Source organism: Trachurus japonicus, chromosome 11 (genome assembly GCF_045865225.1).
Source record: "Trachurus japonicus isolate A0001 chromosome 11, Traja_1.0".
NCBI lineage: Eukaryota > Metazoa > Chordata > Actinopteri > Carangiformes > Carangidae > Trachurus > Trachurus japonicus.
In genome coordinates this window covers 13,838,278-13,859,674 of record NC_140917.1, presented here as the reverse complement: position 1 = coordinate 13,859,674, position 21,397 = coordinate 13,838,278, and the positions used below count along the sequence as shown (strand labels likewise).

Sequence of the window (21,397 nt, the reverse complement as noted above, 5' to 3'; positions counted from 1 at the left end):
ATTTAATTTAAGGTGTGGATATTCCCTTTTAGTTGATACGATTTGTACAAATTATTTTATTTTTAAAAGACCAGGCATGTTTCCTGTTCAGTGTCCGTTGACAGCAGTTAATATTGTGGGGAAGACATTTCCAGACGGACAACGCAACGGTCACTTCCGGTTGTCCGTACGTTTTTACTGTCCGCCCAAAAAACAGCATGTTCACTGTCATTTATATATTTATTTTTTATCAAAGTAACATGACGAAATGAGTTGACAAAGCGACAAAGGGGATGTAATGTTTATTTATCTGTAACGGCGGCAAATTAGTGGCATTGCACGTTGTTTTCTTTGCAATGACGAGGCAGCGAAGTGAAGGTGACTGACATCCGAGCACTGACTGGACTCAAAACAGTAAGTAGCCTTTATTGGGGGAAGAAAATAGAGATAAACTCAGCTGAGTTATCAAATGTCAGCGTTTGTGTGACAGTGACACTGTGTGTTTTGTTTCCGTGTGTAGTGTTTGTGTGACTGAAGATGTGGAGAGCAGGTCGCGTCCTCAGTTGGAGGCTGGCAGGGAGAGGAGGAGGAGCAGCCAAACTCTGCACCAACAACCAACTCAAGTATTCCTCCTCTTCTTCCTCCTCCTCTTCTTCATCTTCTTCTCGGATAAATTCCTCCTCTGTGCGGCCTCAAACTGAGAAGCAGAGACGCAGACGAGAGCGAGAGGAAGCCATACTGTCACGTCAACACAGAGTGAGTAGGAAACAACCTTCAAGAAAATAGTTTAAAAGGTGTAACACTAGTGCATTCATTGAAAGTATATTATCCATGGGGAGTTCATGGTCAGTCCGGTCTGAAGTGACGTTGTTGATCCAGCTAGAGTGTCTTCTTACTCCAGAAACTAAAGTTAGTTAGACTTAAAGGGATAGTTCAACATCTTGGACAAATTCTCCCATTGCCATAATTCCTATAGTCGTAGCAGTAGGTTCATTACCTTTAATTATCGGTGCATGTTGTTTTGAGATCAGCAGGGCAGAGACGTGAGCTGCTCAGTGAACACAATGGAGGTGAACGGTACAGGTCCCCTGTCCCTCATCAAACTCATCAAATACACAATCCAACAACTCCAAAACGCTTTTGTGGACAAATTGTGACCTGCAATTTACCACGCTATGAAATAATGATGTAATATTACTAGACAGAGTTGTTTTCAGAGCAAATGCGTAGCCGAAACTACATCCCAGACACTTTTGTCCTTATAAATGTTGGCACCGTAATGGGACACTTCATGTACTGGTTAAAACACTTGATCCTACACACCCTGAGCAGAACAATCACAAAGTTGTTTCACATTGTTGTTTCTGTTTCCAGGCTGCTGAGGTTGAGTCGGTGAAATGGAGTGAGAAGCAGAAGATCGTCTACACTGCTCAAACACCTCCTGGGACAAAGAAAGGTGACCAAACTCCTGTCGTTTGTGTTCCAGCACCAGCTTGTCTCAATGTTGTGTTTGTGTTTAGACTTTTAAAAAGTTGTTGTTGTTTTTTCCTTGCAGACACCAGCCTGCCATTCCCACCCTCCTACAGTCCAGATTATGTGGAGTCCAGCTGGTACCAGTGGTGGGAGAAAGAGGGACTGTTCAGTCCAGAGCAACATGTAAGGATTTCATGACATGCGTTTAAATACTATACACTTTTTTTAAGCAACAGATTCTTTAATGTAAAATGTGGTATCCCAGAAAAGTGTAAGTAAAGGGAATGGCCCAAGTTAATGCTTACTACTCATTCATCTTTCTACCTTGCCCACACATGAGCTGTGTCTGTTTCATGTCCCTTCAGGAGAGGTTGTCTCACGCTGTGGATCAGACCTTTGCTCTCTGTATCCCTCCACCAAACGTGACCGGTACTTTGCACCTGGGTCATGCTCTGACTGTGGCCGTGGAGGATGCTCTGGTTCGATGGTAACTGCCATTTCTGTACATCATGTGCAGCATGTCGTGAGAAGTATCAGTCGTCACTTACTGTATGTGGTAATATATTGATGTGTGATCCATCAGGAAGAGGATGAAGGGCTACAGAGTGCTGTGGGTGCCTGGATGTGACCATGCAGGTATTGCAACACAGGTATGACAACTTCCTCTCACATGACAAACCAGGATTTAAAGGGAAATCCCTGTCAAAACAAATATTCACATTTGAAAGAGTAGATGCTTTTACAGTTCAAACTGGCCTTGAATGGTCTTTTCCTAATTCAGGTCCTGTGATGTTAAACAGATCCACAGTCCTGTTGAGCAGACGCTGAATAAGGACCAGTTTCACAGAGACAAACTGTTCTGGTCTGTGACTGCACCAACACGACAGACCAGTCTGACACATCTCTGTGTAACTGGAGCCTCTCATCAGCTTCACTCTGCTTTAGACTGTGTTTACTCACAGAGTGAAGACTGTGGATTCAGCTCAGCATCACTTACACTGTAACTGCATCAGCGGATGTTTTCATAGACTATGACTGAGCAGTGTGCAAAAAAAACAACAACAACAATCTGAACGCTTTTGTTGTTGTTTTATGACAGATTTGCAATGAGTCCTGATTTTCTTTTTCATTGTTCATTTTTCCACAAAACAAAACATTCACCTTATGTATTAAAATATAAGTAAATAAAATGCAATAGAAATACCATAAAGGGAAATCACATGGAAAATAGATATTTTGCACCAAGGGGAGTTACAGCAGTACAATATCAATCATAGAGATGCACAACTATCTTATAATAACCCATATTCCTCCATTAGTCCTCCAAATAGAGAGTAAAACAGTTCAACTTTTGTTCAAAAGTGTCCATTTCCAGTTGTAGACTTGCAGTCATTCACTCCATTATGTAGACATTTCAGTCTCTGTACCCACTGAGTTATGGTCTGTGGTTTTGGATCATGTTATCATTTTCTTAGCAATCAGTAAAAGTATCCGTAACATGTATCTTTGATCTGAACTATATGTCTCCTGAGGTATAGAGTCCTGATTTTCATTTTCATTTTTTTGAAATTGATTTTGTGATTGTACATCGGTGATTCATATCCACATTTGTGACACACAAAAAAAGAAAAACTGCAAGTACTTTTCGATACTACACTTGACCTTGTTGCAGTTTTGATAATACTATCTTACACCTGTTAAAGCACAACACACAAAGTCCTCTCTAAGTTCAGACTGACAAAGCTGCCGTTTTCCTCTCCGGTTCCCACTTTGTTTAAATAATAAACACACTTGCAACGATCTGAGCACCTATGGGTGTGTTGGCCTGAAAGTGAGGTGTGGTCATGCACATTGTTGGCACAGTGTCTCACTGTTGTCTTAAGGGGCATTGTCAATAGCATAACATGTGCCAACATACACAAGTGCACACACTCTGCCTGTTCCACACAATCAGACTCACTGTTCCTCATTCATCATCTAAATTAGTTTCTTTTCAAACTGGAGACTTATTCAATCTTTTCATCATGGTATTTTCTAAAGTTGTGATCGGTGCTGTCACTTCACTCTGTAGCTCTGTTGTCTCCCTCAGCTGAAGGACGAGCTGATTAGATTCTATGATTTGGGCCATAAATCACAAATTCATTCACAAATTGGGGCACAGTTAAACTCAGATGTCTATGAGGATAAAATGAAATGATTACATTTAACATTTAAACAGTCAAATTTTATTGTGACATAGTTTTGTGCAAAAAAAACAAACACTTGTTGTTCTTACATTTATTCAACACTGCCACAGTGAGTAGAGACTGTGACCACATTTCCTGTAACTTGGTTGGTTGGAGGAGGCGAGGCTGTGATTTTACTTTAATTGCTGTCTTCATAATGAGTAAATTGAACTTGATTTGAACTTGATGTGTCTTCAGGCTCCTTGTAAACGAGCCGCTAAGTGTGTGAGAAGAAGCTTGGTAGATGGAGAATTAAAGTTAATTATCATCTGTCTGAAACATAACTGTGAAGTGACACTACCGGCTTAATGTGGCCCATGGGCACTGCTCAAAAGTGTGTGTATGTGTATGTGTGTGTGTGTGTGTGTGTGTTTTAGACAGTGGTGGAGAGGAGGCTGCTGAGGGAACAGGGGAAGCACAGACAGGACTTCAGAAGAGAGGAGTTTCTGCAGGAGGTGTGGAAATGGAAGAACGAGTAAGTCCTCACCTTCATATCATCATCATCATCATGGCTTCCTGTCGACTGTTTGATCAGCAGAGTGTTTGTCTCCCTCGCTCACCTCAGTCCCTGTGTCTCCCAGGAAAGGAGAGGAGATCTACCATCAGCTGAGGAGGCTGGGAGCCTCTCTGGACTGGAGCAGAGCCTGTTTCACAATGGACCCAGTAAGACCACAGCACCGTGTCACACACGTCTCGTACACATGTATGTTCATTTACTGGACATTAGTAAACTATGTAATCAACCTTTTATTTTTGGTTTGTTTTAAACCAGAAAACGTAAAAACATGCAAACATAAAAATTGAGCAGTTGCAAAACGGGAAACATCTAATCAGAAAAAAATCTCCAACGAGAGAGTTTCTTTTTTACATTTTTACATTGTTGAAATAAAAAAAGGAAAGCATTTAGTCAAGTGGATGAAACTGAAGAGGATGAATTTGTGTGGTAGAGTGATTTATTCACCATGTGGTGTCTAAATGGATTTCAGAATAAAGGTTGTGGTGTTGTAAAACGATGAACAGTGGCGACCTCAGCTGGTTACTGGAGACAACACTACCTGGGAGGAACAACCACACAGTGTATTTTCACATACCAGTAGGATATTAATTCATGCGTCAATAGTAAATAATACATCATACATGTCTGATAAATTACTTTCATATCTTAATTCAAAGAAAATAAAACATCTCATTTATGTGTGTGTATTTGCTACACTTTATTGAATAGTCGTTCAGACTCTTATTTTGAAATATTTATCTCTGGTTCCACCTGACAGCTTTTCTTCATTCCTCAACCTTCACTGATAAATAAAAAAGGAATTTATAAACAGCTGAATATAACTTATTTAAACCAAAAACTGCTTTGATTTGATGTGTTTCTGGTTTAAAATGAAATGATCAAAGCTTGGATGTACATGCACCACCTCACCGTGTCTGCCTGTGTCTCAGGGCTTCAGCAGGGCAGTGACCGAGGCCTTCGTCCGACTCTGCGACTCCGGTCTGATTTATCGCTCCGAGGGTTTGGTCAACTGGAGCTGTGCTCTGGAGTCGGCCATCTCTGACATAGAGGTGATTCCGGCTCACACTTCTTCATAGACGCCAGGATGGATTTTGCATGGATTTTCTCAAAGGAATTTTAAATCGAAAGCAACTGGACTTGGTTATTTGTCTAGGAAGACGTTTCACCTCTCATCCAAAAGGCTTCATCAGTTCATGCTCGCATCTGACCAGGCTGAGACTGGTCCAACTATCAACCCAGCCTGGTCAGATGCGAGCATGAACTGATGAAGCCTTTTGGATGAGAGGTGAAACGTCTTCCTAGACAAATAACCAAGTCCAGTTGCTTTCGATTTAAAATTCCCTTGAGATACTATGGCCTGGACAAATGAGAATATGCACAGGCTTACTGCATGGATTTTGTTTTGTTTTTTGTTTCATTTCATTTATTTTTGTGGCTCTGCTTCAGGTCGACTCCAAGGAGCTGTCTGGACAGACCCTGCTGTCTGTGCCTGGTTATGAGAACCAAGTGGAGTTCGGTACAATGCTGACCTTCGCCTACCCTTTAGACGGCCATGGTGAGTGACCTGTGACCACCGCCTGGAGATATGATGCATGCGTGGACGTGGGTTTGTTTATGTGTGTTATGTTATATAATGATTTCCCCGTCGCACTGTGTTGTAGATGGAGAGGTGGCCGTGTCCACCACCCGTCCAGAGACGATGCTGGGAGACGTGGCCGTAGCCGTGCACCCCGACGACCCTCGATATCAGGTGAGAGCTGATTTGTGATGGACTGTCGGCACTGTTCTCTTTAGCTTCTATTTTGAAATGTTGACCTTTACTTCCCCACCACCTGACTTCCTCTTCATGCTTCAATTTAACAAGGAAAATAAAGTTCCAGTTCTCCTCTTCTCCTCTTGATTTTTGTGATTTTCACTCCTTTCTCATCCCTCTCCTCACCTCCTCTCCTCTCTCCTCTTCCCCAGCAGACCTATAGATGGAGATATTTCCCCACTATTAGAGCTCTAGTCTAGTCATGTGTATCATTATATTGCTGTGGCTGCAGTTTCACAGCCGTCTCGTGAGGATAGATTGCAATTTTTTTCCTCAAAAATCTATATAAACTATTATTTTTTATGCCTATATTTTCTTACATCATAGTACTCCTCCCGTACACACGGATAACCATTGGTTTATGCCTCAAACACAACATAAAATCCATGTAAACTATTTATAAAATATTGATACAACCCTTCAGAGAATCGATACAGTTCTACATCATAAAATATGGTAATATAGTGATCAATATTTTCTTATGCCCATAATATATTCCTGAACTGCTGGAGGCATTACTCTCCTAGTCAAAGATAGTTGATAGTTGTCCAATTTGTTTTGGACAACTATTAGAGGCATACATCGGTATACAAAGTGTGAACAAGGTGTGTGTGTGCATGTAATTCAAGTGTAATAAGTTATAGCAGCGATAAAGAAAGAAATTAATGAATAATAATAAGTCGTCCAACTCGTTAAGTGCAGTTCTGTCGTCCATGTACTTGGGTTGGGAAAATCAGAGTGCTACAAAGACATTTCTGAAACTGCAGCCATCCAGCGAGACTGAGGGGAAATTTAAAGTTGAAGTGGTATAATGAAACTCCACACGTGCATCAGTTGTGCTCAGGTTTCTCTGCTCTGTCTTCTTTTCTCTCCAGGCTGTTCATGGGAAGCTGTGCAGACACCCCTTCACCGACAGACTGCTGCCCATCATCACCGACTCCATGGTGAACATGGAGCTTGGAACTGGTGACAGAAACACACGGTCACATCTCAAACTGAGCATCAAGACGCCTGGTAGCCTGTTAGCTCCTGTATGTTGCTGCTGATGCTGCTGTTTGCGTCTCGTTCTGTAGGTGCAGTGAAGGTGACTCCGGCTCACGACCACACCGACTTCCTGCTGTCACAGAGACACTCGCTGCCGCGCCTCACCGTGATCGGAGGAGACGGCACCATGACTCCCTCATGCGGACGGTGGCTGGAGGTGCAGCATCATCATCATCAGTATCATGTGTGATTTAAAGTGTAACGTGTCTGTCGGGACCGAAACCCTGAGCAGGTTTTGTTATAATGTTTCGTTTTTTGCGTCTTCTAAGGGAGTGAAGCGCTTCGATGCCAGGCGGCTCGTCGTGGACGCACTGGTGGAGAAGAAGCTGTTCAGAGGAAAGAAGAGTCACGCCATGACGTTACCTGTGTGCAGGTAGAGGAACACACATCATCATCAGACATCTGACTTTCTGTGTTTACGTTTATGCCTCTGCTGTTAATCATACAAAGTATATGTTTATAGCGTATGCGTATTTTTTGCATTATAATATTTTAAATGTATTTTATTTTATCTTATTTTATTGCTACTTTTTTACTATTTTTGCACTTTTTCGGTCTGCACCTGACACCATGTCAAATTCCTTGCGCTGTAAAGTGACCTTTACTGCTCTTGGAAATAAAAACAATCTGATTCTGAAAGGTTTTTGACAACAGCTATGAGCTTTTTAAAGAGACCCTGAGGAGTTTGCTTTTGGTTATAAAAGAGTCTCATATTAATGTGGATGAATCTACATTACCCACACTTGTTAATGGGTCCATTTTCGATAAATATGTCATTTTGTCTTTATAGTTATTTTGATATTATTATTATTTAGTGGTCGACTCGCCCAGCATTTCCTAGTTTCGGTTTCCCGGACGCTGCCCGGTGGGTCATGGGAATAATGCCGCCAAATCGCCGTTTATGGTCGGAACTACGACGGTATCTGATCGTCTTCGAACCTCCGACTTTCATTCTTGATTAATGAAAACATTCTAGGCAAATGTTTTCACTTTCGTCCGTCTTGCACCGATCCCAGAATTTCACCATGTGCGCGGAGGCTCATGGGAAATGTAGTGTGAAAACACTTGGCTTTCCGAAACTCCTCGTAGTCCCTTTAATCGCTCTGGCTTTGGGCATAAACTGCGCCACGTTCACCTTCTTTCCTTCCTGAAACAAGTATGGTGATGTTTTTATTTTCATATTTTCTTCCTTCCCTTCTGTCTCAGCCGCTCAGGAGACGTCATTGAACCTCTCCTAAAGAAGCAGTGGTTCGTCCGCTGTGAGAAAATGGCTCAAAAAGCCATACAGGTAAGTTAGAGGCTCAACTTTTACATTTGTATCACCGACTCTATTTGATTCAGACTCCATCATGGAAAACATCTGTTTTATGACATTTATTAAATGCTCAAACGCGACTTTGTGTTCACCTGTCAGGCCGTGGAGGACGGACAGCTGGAAATCATCCCTCACTTCTACACCAAGACGTGGAAGAACTGGTTGTCCAACATCAGGTAGACTCGCCCTTTGACCTTTGACTCGGACAAAAAACACTTCATGCATTTGTACAGTGGCGTGAGGAGGAACAATGGCGGCGTCTGTGTCATTGTTGCCGGCTCGACGTGCGTGAAATGACACCACTCTGATGATAAATAAGCTCTTGTTTCAACACTTGGGTCGTCAACAATGTCCCTCTGTTTACTTTGCAGCGATTGGTGCATTTCCAGGCAGCTTTGGTGGGGTCATCAGATCCCTGCTTACCGAGTGGAGCTCTCTGACCGCGCTGTCAAAGGAGAGGTATGTGGTATGTGGATGTTTTATGAGGGATTCCCGCTGAGAAACATTATGTCGGTATGTTTTACAGCAACAGTGCACCGACTGAGTGATGAGATGAATCCACTCCCCACATGGCACACTGGTGTCAATCTGTCCCACACTGTGGCGTAGGTTCCTCACCCTGTTTGTTTGTTTAAAGGGATAGTTCACCCATAATTCAAATTTCACTCATTATCTACTCACCCTCATGTCGACTAAGGGCTGGGAGAAGTTTCAGAGTCCTCCATGCCTTCTCTGAATTAAAGGGGGTCTCGGCACAGCACTGCATGTCCATATGATGGTAGCGAACGGGGCTCACTGCTCTTCCTGTCTGCCGAATCTTGCGCGATTTGCATTGACACCCAGTTCACGGCTCCGCAAATTGCGCGAGATTCCGGCAGAGCAACACTGGGAGCTACAAACAAGCTTAAAATATAGACTTATTTAATTGTTTTTGGAACAATTTCTCATGTTGGGGCTTCAATACAAGAGGGACATTACAGACGAGCACTATGGAGGTATTTGGATGTTTTTTTGGTGTGTCTTTTTGGACGAAGAAAAGTGAGCTCCGTTTGCAACCGTCATATGGACATGCACTGCTGCACGGAGCCCCGCTGTAACTCAGAGAAGGCACGGAGGACTCTGAAACTTCTCCCAGCCCTTAGTCGACACGAGGGTGAGTAGATAATGAGTGAAATTTGAATTTTGGGTGAACTATCCCTTTAATGATATTTATGGGGGTTGTAAAAGGCTGTGTGGCGACCAAAACGCTGGGCCGACTGGGGAAAAAGCAGATGTTTGTGCTGGCACTAAAAGGGTCGGAGTCGAAGGACGTCTCCAGGAAATGACTCTAAGTTTATGTCATGTCTGCAAAACTAACGTGCGTGTGTGTGTGTGTGTTTGTTGCAGGAGCAGGAGCAGTGGGTCTGGGGACGCAGCGAGGACGAGGCTCGACAGAGAGCTGTCGTCAAATACGGCGTCAGCCCAGACGCCGTTACTCTGACTCAGGGTGAGTCACCTCCATCTTATCCTGCCGCATCTAATGAAAACCTCAGCCTGCTCCAACACTAATACATTTGCTGTTATCACTCCGTATCACCCTGGGAACTCATCTCACACGGCCATTCACAGGCACATGTGAGCCGCTGTAAACAGGAAGCAGATTGTCTGAACACGAATTTGTTACTCATGTTGTATTCACCGCTAGTTGTCGAGGGCGATGTCATGTCGATGTCTTTCTTTCAGAAGGTCCTAATTTTTTCAAACTACAACACAACCCCAGTTTTTTTCTTTCTTTTTTTAACTCTCTTTATTTATTTTTCTCATTTGACACAACAGACAATAATACAGACATCATACACATTTACACGTACATGTTTACATATAAAGTATAAAGATCATTAAAGTTATATTAACTCATGTATCTCAAAATAAAAAATAAACACAGATGAATAATTATAAAAAATTATACATAAATAAATGAATAAATATATATATATATTGATAGATATCACGTGACGTCACACAGCGTTCGCAGCCGGTCACAGCGCCATCTTGGGTACCGACTTCCAAAGGCAGTCTATGGGCTGTGACATCAAATCTCACAAAAATAGTGGATAAACCTTTTTTTATTACATGGCTCTATTGAATGTCGTATTCCGATAATTTATTGATATTTCTGATATGTATTTACATCTTGATTTTGCATTTAACAGTCTGTTATTCCTGTTTAACAGATCGTTGCTAAGTAAAATACACCGTTGCTAGGGACGCCGCTCTGATCAGCGCAGCACAGAAAAGAGAAACTATGCAGGATATTTACTTTGTTTCATTTTTACCGTCATTAAACAGCTTGGGAGACATGTAGCCTACGCCAAGGGAGGCTGCCTCACTCTACTGAGTGTAAGCAGCATGTACGTTCACGTTGCTTTCGTGAATTGTAAACACACAGACGCCCCCTCGGTTTTAGCGTCCAGCAGTTTAGCGGCTAATTCAACTGCAGTGATGGATAACTGTACCGGAGAGGCTCAACATGAGCTTCATCTGAGGAATAAACAGCAGCTTTTACCTGACGGGAGACCGACGCCTGAGCTACGGTAGCTAACAGCTAGCAGCTTTTACCTACTTTCTCTCTCTCCCTCCCTCCCTCCCTCCCTTTCTTATACACGCACACGCGCGCACACACACACACACACGGCCCAGGTTGTCTGTCATATCTGTTGTAAACCTTGTAATAACAGCTTGTTGAGTACAGTTAACACTATTGCTGCCTCGGTTTGAGTGTGGATTAATAGTTAACGGTTTGTTTAATGTGAGTGGTGGTCATCGCGTCCTGATGAGTTGGGTTTTAATAACAGCTGAGCTGATAACGTAGCTGTGTAGATGGCGTGGATTGTGATGAGAAGGTGTTGCGCATATTAAGACTTATTTGTGCAAACCATTGTGCAAAACCTGTTTGTTGTGCCTTTTTGCGTGATAAGATGATTTGCCGAATTCTTCTTCCATTCCTGCAGCCTTTTGTCTCAATGTTAACGATGGCAAAATGTCCAGATATTTTATTACTTTATGAAAATGTCTGTGAGTTAAAAAAGAAAAAAGAAGTTCCTTCCTTCTATTGGGGATTAAGAGCACTTCTAAAACTTGCCATATGTTGCTGTTAAAATAATCAACAAGCGGCTACCAGATTCGATTGAACTTTCTTTCCTAATTATTTAGTAAAAATCTGATTTTCTCCAGCTCTAAATGTCTCATAAACATTTGACACAACCCCAGTTTTCAACTTGAGCAGAGTTTCCAAACATCTCTGTGTCAGGTAATGGAAAACTGTGTAGTTGTGTTTTCCTACAGGAGGAAACGTAGCCGTGTGATTCGTCAAATTAAAATGCAGCAGAGTGGACGTGGCCATCAGTCTGCCGCTGCCTGACTGAGTGAGTGATGATGTATTTCTTCATCACTTTACACCTTTTTATTCTCCCTGTTTCAGACCCCGACGTCCTGGACACGTGGTTCTCCTCGGGTCTGTTTCCCTTCGCCATGCTGGGATGGCCTGACCAGGTACTGCACCTCCTCCGCCTGCTGCCCAATGTAAACGACCCTGTGTCTTTATGTGATAACGCCCACCGGCCTTATTTCCCCACAGACCACCGACCTTCAGCGCTACTACCCCAACTCTGTTCTGGAGACGGGCAGTGACCTCATCTTCTTCTGGGTGGCGAGGATGGTGATGCTGGGCACAGAGCTGACGGGGCAGCTGCCCTTTAAGCAGGTATTTATTTATAGATGAAGAGGAACTCCTTAGAAATAGAAACGGTACACAATCGTTACTGCCCAGTGATCACAGTTTGCCGGTGTTTTCCTCTCTCACCGTCCTGCTCCCATCATGCCTCTCAGGTCCTGTTTCACTCTCTGGTGAGAGATAAACACGGCAGGAAGATGAGTAAATCCCTCGGAAACGTCATCGACCCCTTGGACGTCATACACGGAGTCTCTCTGGAGGTAGGTAGCGTAGCGCCAGGTTCCTGAGTTTACAACAACCGAGCTGAGCTGTGGAGCCTCTTCTTTTACTTTGTCTACATCTGTGTACAGTCAGTGTTGTGTTTAGAAGCTTTTATCCCTGCTCATTTCTTCACCACAGCTTTGCGTGTTGAATATTAAAGCCCATAATTTCTTCTCCTGTGCTTTATTGACGTGTTCATCCATAAGAAGATATTAGTGGTTAAGAATAAGAACTAAAAGCCATCTGTCTCTCAACTATCATCACTTGTTCATCACTTCCAGCGGCTGATGAATGGACTCACCCAGAGGTGAAATTCATTTATTCAGCCAATTAACGTTATTGATATTCGATAATTCAGTAACTGCAATCTACTTGGAGTTATTTAGAGAAATTAAAAGCCTATGAATGAAATGAAAATATCTGTTTAGCAGCTTTCAGAAGCGTGTAATCATCATTGGTTCCTTGAATGACGTCTCTGAAACTCCCACTACCATGGGATCACTGTTAGTCCTTAGAAATATAGGAATAGATTAGAAATCCACTACACTTCTCTTCTTTTAAAGGGATAGTTCAACATTTTGGGAATTTGGCCCATTGCCATAATCCCTATAGTATTAATTAGCCTTTAATTGTCGGTGCAAGCTATTTTTAGAATGGCGGAGCAGAGCCGCGAGCTGCTCAGAGCTACGCTACGGAGGCTAATGGGATTTCTTGGTTTCCCTCATCAAACTCATCAAATACACAATCCAACAACTCCAAAACGCTCTGGTGGACAAGTTGTGACCTGCACATTCACCACGCTATGAGATAATAACAAAACATTACGAGGCAGAGTTGTTTTAGAGGTAAATTCATGCAAAACCGCTGATATGCACATTCCTGTCGGGGGCAGTTTTTCAGCAAGCAGTCTCTGCATTTGCCTCGAAAACAAAGAACATGTGACATCTTCTTTGCTTAAAAACACTGGGTTGACACAAAAAAACAAATTCCCATCTTTCATACACACTCAGATGTCTAAGTGTGTATGAAAAATGATGGGAGGATTTATCCTCCATAGAGAACTGATAAGGATTTCCTGCTGGAGGTTTCCTGCCTCGACTTCTGTCCTCTTTCTCTCAAAAACACATTTTGTTATGAAACTCTTCTTTTTTTTTTTTTTTGCTTTTTCCTCGCAGAGACTTCAGGAGAAAGTGGCGGAGGGAAACCTTCACCCCAGGGAGCAGCTAGTTGCCATGGAAGCACAGGTCAGCTCCCCTCTCCTCTCCGTCTTCTTTGTGGCTGACTGAGCACACTGACTCATTACTTCCTTGTCTTATCTGGCCGCTCCATCTGCTTCCCCCCCAACAGAGGACAGACTTCCCCAGGGGGATCCCTCAGTGTGGGACTGACGCTCTGAGATTCGCCCTCTGCTCCCACAAGATGCAGGGTGAGTGACTCTCATCACTGCTGCCTTTATCTGAGGAGGAAGACCATTTGTCAGGAGGATGAATGTGCCAATGTGTAGAGTAGACGAAGCCGAGAGAGAGAAAGTTCTTGTGGCAGGACCGCAGATCAGTTTTCTCACGTCTTTTGTCGCTCGCTGGTCGCCCGACCCAGTTTTGTAGACGAGCTGCTTTGTGTTTTCAGTTTCTCTTTTTTTTTTCTCCACACTCTTCCATGAAATATTTGGAGTTCAGCTGTTAAATGGCTCTCGTTAGTCCTCTGGGATAATTAATGCGCGAGGCAGATTTGATGCGATTGTGTAATAGGCCTGCAGCACATGTCACCTCAGTTCTCCTTTTGGTTTGGACTGAAATATTCACCCCCTCAAAGACTGTGAGGATTTACCAGTGAATGTTTTCACAGCTGCTTTTAAAGCTTTTTTTTGACTGAGGTGTTTTAATGACCCTCAATTTGCTCCAACTGTGAGGCATAGAAGAGTCTCACCCATTTTTCTGCAGCTCTCCTTTTACGCAGACTGCACTGACGTTGATGCAACCAACAGTGATGCAGTGTCTCTTAGAGACAGCATTGTGCGTGTGATCATCTATTTGCCTTTTTCTCTGGGTGGATGTGTTTTGATTTAAACATGAGTGAGGGTGAAGTGTTGGGGTTTTACACATTTTTTTAACATTAAAAAAAAACAAACATCTAAAACCTCAGCTTCTTTTCATTAAATGAAATTCTTTTGTTGTCTAATTTAAGTGCCAACATAAAAAGTTTTGTTGTTTTTCCACCGTAAGTCCATCTGTCCATACGTCTGTCCCATTCCTATGGACTAAATATCTCGGTAACACTTGCTGAAACATCTTCAAATTTGCCACAAAGGTTCACTGGGACTCGATGATGCGCTATTTTTAGTGATCAAAGGTCAAAGGTTTCACACAAAGGGGTCATATTAAAGCAGAAGTAAGTGATATATTTGTGTTAATATAAGTCATATTAAATCTGACTCGGCATAAACGGAGATGAAATCTGAAACTAGTGCGAGTGCAGGAGGCCGACGACCACGAGGAGGTGATTGTGGTTGTGTTTAGTCCTTTGTACTGTGAAAACAAATAGACACCGTTTGACTCCCTACAACCGTCCAGCAATGAAAGGAAACTTTTCAACATAAAAGTCTATTTAACTTCACTTTGTGTGTTTTTTTTTAACACAGGAGAAGACATCAGTCTGTCCATCTCTCAGGTCCTGAGCTCCAGACACTTCTGCAATAAAATGTGGCAGACTCTGAGATTCACACTGGGAGTGTTGGGTGACGACGTGGAACCAGTGGGAACGCTGGAGGAGGTACGGGAAAGAAACCCTGCAGCCTGTTGGACTGTGTTGTTCTCATATGAAGAATATGTCGCTCCACATGTCAGGAAGAAAAGGGACTGTAACATCACACAACAAACAAAAATATATAATGAAGGGTCTTTAATCGAGCCTGGACGGAGCTACACACTGCAATGTGTGTCCCTCAGGTTGCCCATCTTCAGTCTCACCACGTCCCCAGACTGGGCTGCTCTTCTGTCCTCAGATACAGTTGTTGGATAGTTTTTGGGTTTTTTTGCACTTAATGTGACAAGTTGTCGACAGCGAAACTCCTGAGCAAAGTGATAATGTGATGATGTTATTATGGCTGAGCTTTCGTCCAAGAACCACAGTGATTAGTTCATGGTCTGAAAACACATGTGCAACATCCTACAGCAATAATAATAACTAATAATAATAACATAAAAGATGGTGTTTATAAAAGTAGTGCACTTGTATGATAAGGTTTGAGTTTCAGGGAAGATTTAATTTCACAATAAAAACTCAAAAAAAAAAATTAAAGACAAAATTTCTTTGTGATTTTGGTCTCGTGCGTTTAGAGTCCTCTCCTCTCCACTACGTCCAACTTCTCTCAGACTTAGGAGCTATTTTCAGTGCTAAGACGCTTAGTGAGTCACTCTTAGTCAAAAAGAAATCAGGGTCCTATGTGAGGAGATTATTTTTAGGAGTTTCGCCCTATATCAGCAAGTTGGAAGCTACTTTGAGCCAGGATATGAATTTATGTATTTGCTGATAAGACCGTGGAGTCGCCTGGTGAACACCCAGCGAGGTGGGATTCAAACCGAGATCCTCTGTGGCATCATAAAAGACGTTAAAAATCATATAAATGGATCTACATTAACACAAACTCAGCTGACAGTATGTTTGTGTATCTGTTGTTTCACAGTTTTTCCTCTTTTTCCAATCTGTAGACGACTCCTCTGAGCAGCATGGACCGCTGGATCTGCTCCAGACTCTACAGCACCGTAGTCCAGTGTGAGCAGGCGTTGGAGGCCTACGAGCTCCACGCCGTCACGTCCGCCCTGTACTCCTTCTGGGTCCACAACCTGTGTGACGTCTACATGGTGAGAGAGGCGTCGCGGGTTGCACTTTGAAGCACAGATTAGAAATGAGATCCCCTGCTCATTTCCTTTGTATCAGCAGTAATCTGCTTCCCGTCTAATAGACAGGGGAAGATATATTTACCTGATTTATTCATAGCGACAGCGAGGCTCTGTCACAGGGAATCAAAGAAGACAGATTAACCTAAATAAAGCTGATTTGGTGTCAGTGTGGAAACCTATGTGGTGTTTGTCAGCTCCTTTTCTGTGTGTGTGTGTGTCCTGTAGGAGCATGTGAAGCCGGTGCTGGCCCAGAAGGAGGAGCATGACGGTGGCAGAGCGAGGCAGGTGGCCAGCAGCGTCCTCTACCACTGCGTGTCCACGTCCCTGTCCCTCCTCTCCCCGTTCATGCCCTTCATCACCGAGGAGCTGTGGCAGAGGCTGCAGCCGCTCAGACCCGGAGCTGCTGCTGCTCAGAGCAGCCTGTGTTTACAGCCGTACCCCTGCTCCTCTCAGCTGGTAGGCCTGCAGCCGCCGAACCGCCTCACAACCACCACATGTACATATATTTATTTAAAAAAACGATATATAAACACATAGGCTGATACATTTTATATATTTAACTTAACTTAATTACAGTGTTTACAGTTGGCACCAGGCCTTTAAACTCAGCTACTCTGAACTGAACTGTGGATCACCTTCATTGCTTTACAGTTGTATTGTACATTTAGACTGTACAACATACACCGACAGAGCACTTTATTAGGAACACCACACTAACACTGGGCTGTTCCTCCGTTTTTTGTCTTTTTAAAGCAGAAGTAAGTGATATATTTGTGTTAATATAAGTCTTAAATAGTTATATCTTCCGACAGCAATCACTTATATAGAGTGTTTGGACTGAAACACGGGTCTCTCAGTCCCTCTGCTCTGCTCTGAGCCGAAGAGAAAACATTTATCGTATCCTACAGTTTTTATCCAATGAGGAGAGAGAACGGCATGCAGGGCTGTGTGTGCAGCCAAGGAACGCCGTGAATGTGGCGACGTAGGGACGAGGACTGTTATGGTGCGTTCAAGGAAACTCGTATTTTTCCGACCGTGAAGTGGTACCAGTTCGATCTGGTACGAGTTCACCGGTCGGAAGTTACGAGTGGCCGTTATAGTGACTTTCACCGCTAAAACAGGTCGGAGAAACACGAGTGGGTTGCCTGAAACGCTACAAAGTCGTAAGTTGTGACTTGAAGCTGTAATTTACGATTTCAAAAGCCTGCCTGGAACGCAGCATTAGCGAAAACGACCGGACCACTTACTTCTGCTTTAATGTCTCCAGATCCTTTTTTAATTCATTTTATTGTGTGTGTGTTTCTGTTTCTACAGGTGCATCTCAATTAATTAGTCCATCCGTAAAAAAGTCAATTTCCAGTAGTTCAAGCCAAATAGCCCCAACCAGGAATTGAGTACATATAGATGGACATACTTTCTAGAAGGCCAACATTTCCATATTAAAAATGCTTTTTTAAACTAGTCTTTGGTAATATTGATTTTTTTTTAAATAAAGACATGAAATGTTTCATTTTGTGTAATGGATCTATATAGTGTATTAGTTTAACTTTTTTAATTGAATTACAGACACAAATATACTTTTCCATGATATTCTAATTTATTGAGATGCACCTGTATATGGCCGCTCTCACATGATGATGAGCACAATGGCTAGTTAAGCAGGTGAACAGGTGTAAATATTTCAAGCTATCTGCTCTTCTTGACGATGATCTTCCTTGTGAAAATCGTTTGCCCAGCTCCATTTTCAACTTTTATTTTTGTATAACTTCATCTTCATCCCACCAGACTCACTGGCATTTCCCTGAAGAGGAAAGATCTTTCCCGCTGGTCCAAGAAGTGATCCGCGCGGCCCGCTCGCTACGAGCCCAGTGCGGCATGACCAAAGAAAAACCTGCCAGTGAGTCATTAAACAGCTGAAAGCGACCGCTTCAAAATCACAGAAAAGTTCGATGTGAATCCGGGACGACGGAGACAAAACTGTCGGTTTTAATGAGAACCTCATTTGTTTTCATGTTGCTCCGTGTGTTTCAGTGTGGGCAGTGTGTTCGCCCAGCCAGGCCCAGGTCCTCCTTCACTTTGAGTCGGCTGTTTGCACCTTAAGCCGGATCTCCGACCTCCACATCTTCTGTCCTCATGGTGAAGACGACCTCCGCTCCACTGCTCCGCCTGAAGGAAGCCTCATCGACGTGGTGGACCACACGTGTCAGCTGCACCTCCACGTACAGGTACCAACTCAACCTCAGCCTCCCTCCGAAGCACAGACATGTGGAAGTCGACAGCTGCTTATGTTGTAGTTAATTCAAGTGGGATTTTGGAGAGCAGATTGTGATACCGGACCCCCAACTGACTGATTAATTAAAAACAGTGTGTAGTACAAACACACACTCACCTGATGCAGCCTAATATATAGAGCACCGCAGTGAATCCTGCTTCATGATGTTGAAACTGCTTTAGAGGATTTATTATTGTTACTGACCCACAGCTGCAGAGCGAGATGTTTAATGTTAAACATAAATAGAGGCAAAGTCCACAGCAGTTATAGCACTTAAGTACCTGATTTTAAAAAATACTTAATATAATAGATAATTCAAAAGCACATACAGCTGTAAAACCTGTTCTTCTTTCTTGATGTTTGGTTGTGGTAAACACAGCAAACATTAAAAATTAAATGCATCCTTCTTTATTTTTAAATAATTCAAACACAGACCTCTGATCAGATCATGGTGAAGAATCTTCTGCTTCATCTTCATCTAACGTAGTATCATTAGGACACTGACAGGTTCAAACGTGACTGATAGTGGAGGAGTCGGCTCTGATGATTTCTGACAGAGTCCAAAGAGCCAGGGCCAAACGAAGACAAGGAGGAGGCTCTGAATGGTTTTTCTCTCACCTTTTCAAAATAAAAGAAAATAAATCCCACTGACTAAAATCTCTGCTTCAAAGTAAGAGTCCTTCATAGAAATATAGTGTAGTTAAAGTGCTATATATATACTATAAGTAAAGAACACACACTGTGAAGTGAAAAAAAGAAAAGAAAAAGATATTGTACATTGTTACTGTCCACCTCTGAATATGAATAGAAACAATATGATAAAATAATAGAAATAACTGCAGCTTCCAAAGGGACACTGAAGCTGCTTGAGCACTGGTCCGAAGCAGTTTTAATAAATACTGAACATCATAAACTCCATTTACAGACTGATGGATATTAAACTGCATTAGTTTTAGTTGCGTGTGTGCATGTGGATGATGATAGTAATATTCCAAGTATAGCCCTGCCATAATAACCAGAAATTGATTGTGAAATGTGCCTAGCATTGACTTTACTATGTGCTGACAGCAAAAGGCAGTGGCACATCCTCACGCTGGTTGGTTCCACTATTTAGGATTATGTCTGACGTCTAGTGTATGTATGTTTCTTCTTCTCTCAGAGTGGGATGAACGTGGACAAACAGATCCTGCAGCTCTCTCAGCGCAGAGACAAGCTTGCTCCAAAGCTGGAGGAAATCCTGCGCAGGGTCGGGTCTTCAGACTACCTGACCAAGGTTCCTGCTCACGTCCGGCAGCAGACGGCGAGTAAGGTGAGAACTGGACACTCGGGTGCAGCCAGGGAGTTATAACTTATAGCTATAGGATTGACTGATGTGGTCCTAATGGCTGCCCTGACAACTGAATATGCATTAAGTAAAAAAAAAAACACACCAAATACACAAACTGCTACACCTTCATCTCTGATCAGATGATTAATTGTCATTTTATTTTATTTTGATAGAAAGCTATAAACAGGATTGAATAATTGGGTGTTGATTGCAACTGTAATGCTATACTTGTTAATTATTGGATAATTATTTCTTTCTACAACTTTGATTGCAACTGTAATACTGTTTAATTATCTATTTGTTTTATTTTTGGCTACATTTGTTAATTATTGGATACTTGTTTCTTTCTATGACTTTGAAATCATGAAGAGCTCTAATGGATATAATGGAAAATTGAATTAAAGGGCAGGCATCTATAAGCTAGATAGCTTCAGCCTACACCTTTTCGATCTATTTATGAACTAGTTGAACGAATGATGGTTTTACGGAAGGTTGACTGACTGGGATTGATGCTCAACTGTAAATAATTCGGTGTAAAAGATCGAATAAACTACTACTATTATTACTACTACTACTATCATTCTACATGGTTGTCTACTTCATACCAGCAAATATGAGCAGTCAGAGTTTTTATGTGACTGACATTTCCAACTCCTCCTTCCTCCTGTGTTCAGATGTCGGCCGTGCAGCAGGAACTGAAAACCATTGAGGAGCAGCTGAAGGTGCTGCAAGAGACTCAAACAGCAAAATAACTACAACCAACCTGGAATGACAGTGACTTCATGGACTGCTGGACATTAGACCTGATGAACTTGATGATTATTTATTATGTTGTCTCCGCCTAAGATCTGTATACTGCTTGAATGAATGGGACTATTATGTTGTTCACATAATGTACACAATGTCACGGTCCAGTTCTGTCACTGCCTACTGCACAATTTGCCTCCAGCAGAAAGGAGTTGTGACAGGCTGCAAGTATCTACGAAAGGGATGTAACTGTATTATGTTAATATATAGAGATGCCATTTGTGTCCTATCAAGAACTGTGATTGTTGAACTGTGTGATCGTTACTTTTGTACAATGAACGTGTTTTATCCGAAACTTGAGGAGTGTTTTCTTGATGGGGAAGGGCTTTTTGTTGTTGGACCCAGTGTCAGTAAACGTTGGGTGGTTTGCATCCTGCACAGAGAAAGCATGCAAACTCCACCCTCCAACAATATAATAAATTGAAATCCAAATACATACAGTAAACACACAAGATATGTAGGATTAGTACAGAGACTAAAGGTTGGGCTGTCAAATTATATGCCAAACAGTGGGGCACAATTTTGGTGAAAAGATGCAATTGTAAGAAAAAAAAAGCAACAAATACAAAAATAAGTAAATATTTTTTTCTCCTGTCAAGGCCAATCACAGTGATAAGACAGTGACAAAAACTTTCATGTGGTCGCCACTGGATGACCGCATGACAACCACATGATAACCACATGACAACCACATGCTAGTGAAAAAATAGACAGCTGGTTAGCCTCAGGAAACATTAAAAACAAAGAACTGAA

At 42.4% G+C, this 21,397-nt stretch overlaps 1 protein-coding gene across 2 annotated transcripts; it reads left to right on the top strand.

Moving 5' to 3' along the window:
* Nucleotides 1-132: 132 nt before the first annotated feature.
* vars2 (valyl-tRNA synthetase 2, mitochondrial) lies at nucleotides 133-20,939 on the top strand. Of its 2 annotated transcripts, none has more exons than XM_085791133.1 (30): nucleotides 133-393; nucleotides 500-735; nucleotides 1,354-1,435; nucleotides 1,535-1,635; nucleotides 1,818-1,939; nucleotides 2,036-2,102; nucleotides 4,055-4,152; nucleotides 4,259-4,340; nucleotides 5,124-5,243; nucleotides 5,641-5,749; nucleotides 5,856-5,944; nucleotides 6,883-6,973; nucleotides 7,081-7,208; nucleotides 7,321-7,424; nucleotides 8,258-8,339; nucleotides 8,466-8,542; nucleotides 8,738-8,825; nucleotides 9,759-9,852; nucleotides 11,827-11,897; nucleotides 11,983-12,108; nucleotides 12,234-12,338; nucleotides 13,515-13,583; nucleotides 13,687-13,765; nucleotides 14,978-15,108; nucleotides 16,047-16,199; nucleotides 16,464-16,694; nucleotides 18,024-18,135; nucleotides 18,270-18,463; nucleotides 19,670-19,819; nucleotides 20,512-20,939. In XM_085791133.1, exons 2-30 carry the CDS (start codon nucleotides 517-519, stop codon nucleotides 20,587-20,589), a joined length of 3,252 nt encoding a protein of 1,083 aa, XP_085647259.1. In that variant the 5' UTR covers nucleotides 133-393; nucleotides 500-516; the 3' UTR covers nucleotides 20,590-20,939. The 2 variants fall into 2 exon arrangements, with proteins under 2 accessions (XP_085647259.1, XP_085647258.1); XM_085791132.1 differs by having other exon boundaries at nucleotides 9,753-9,852.
* Nucleotides 20,940-21,397: the final 458 nt, after the last annotated feature.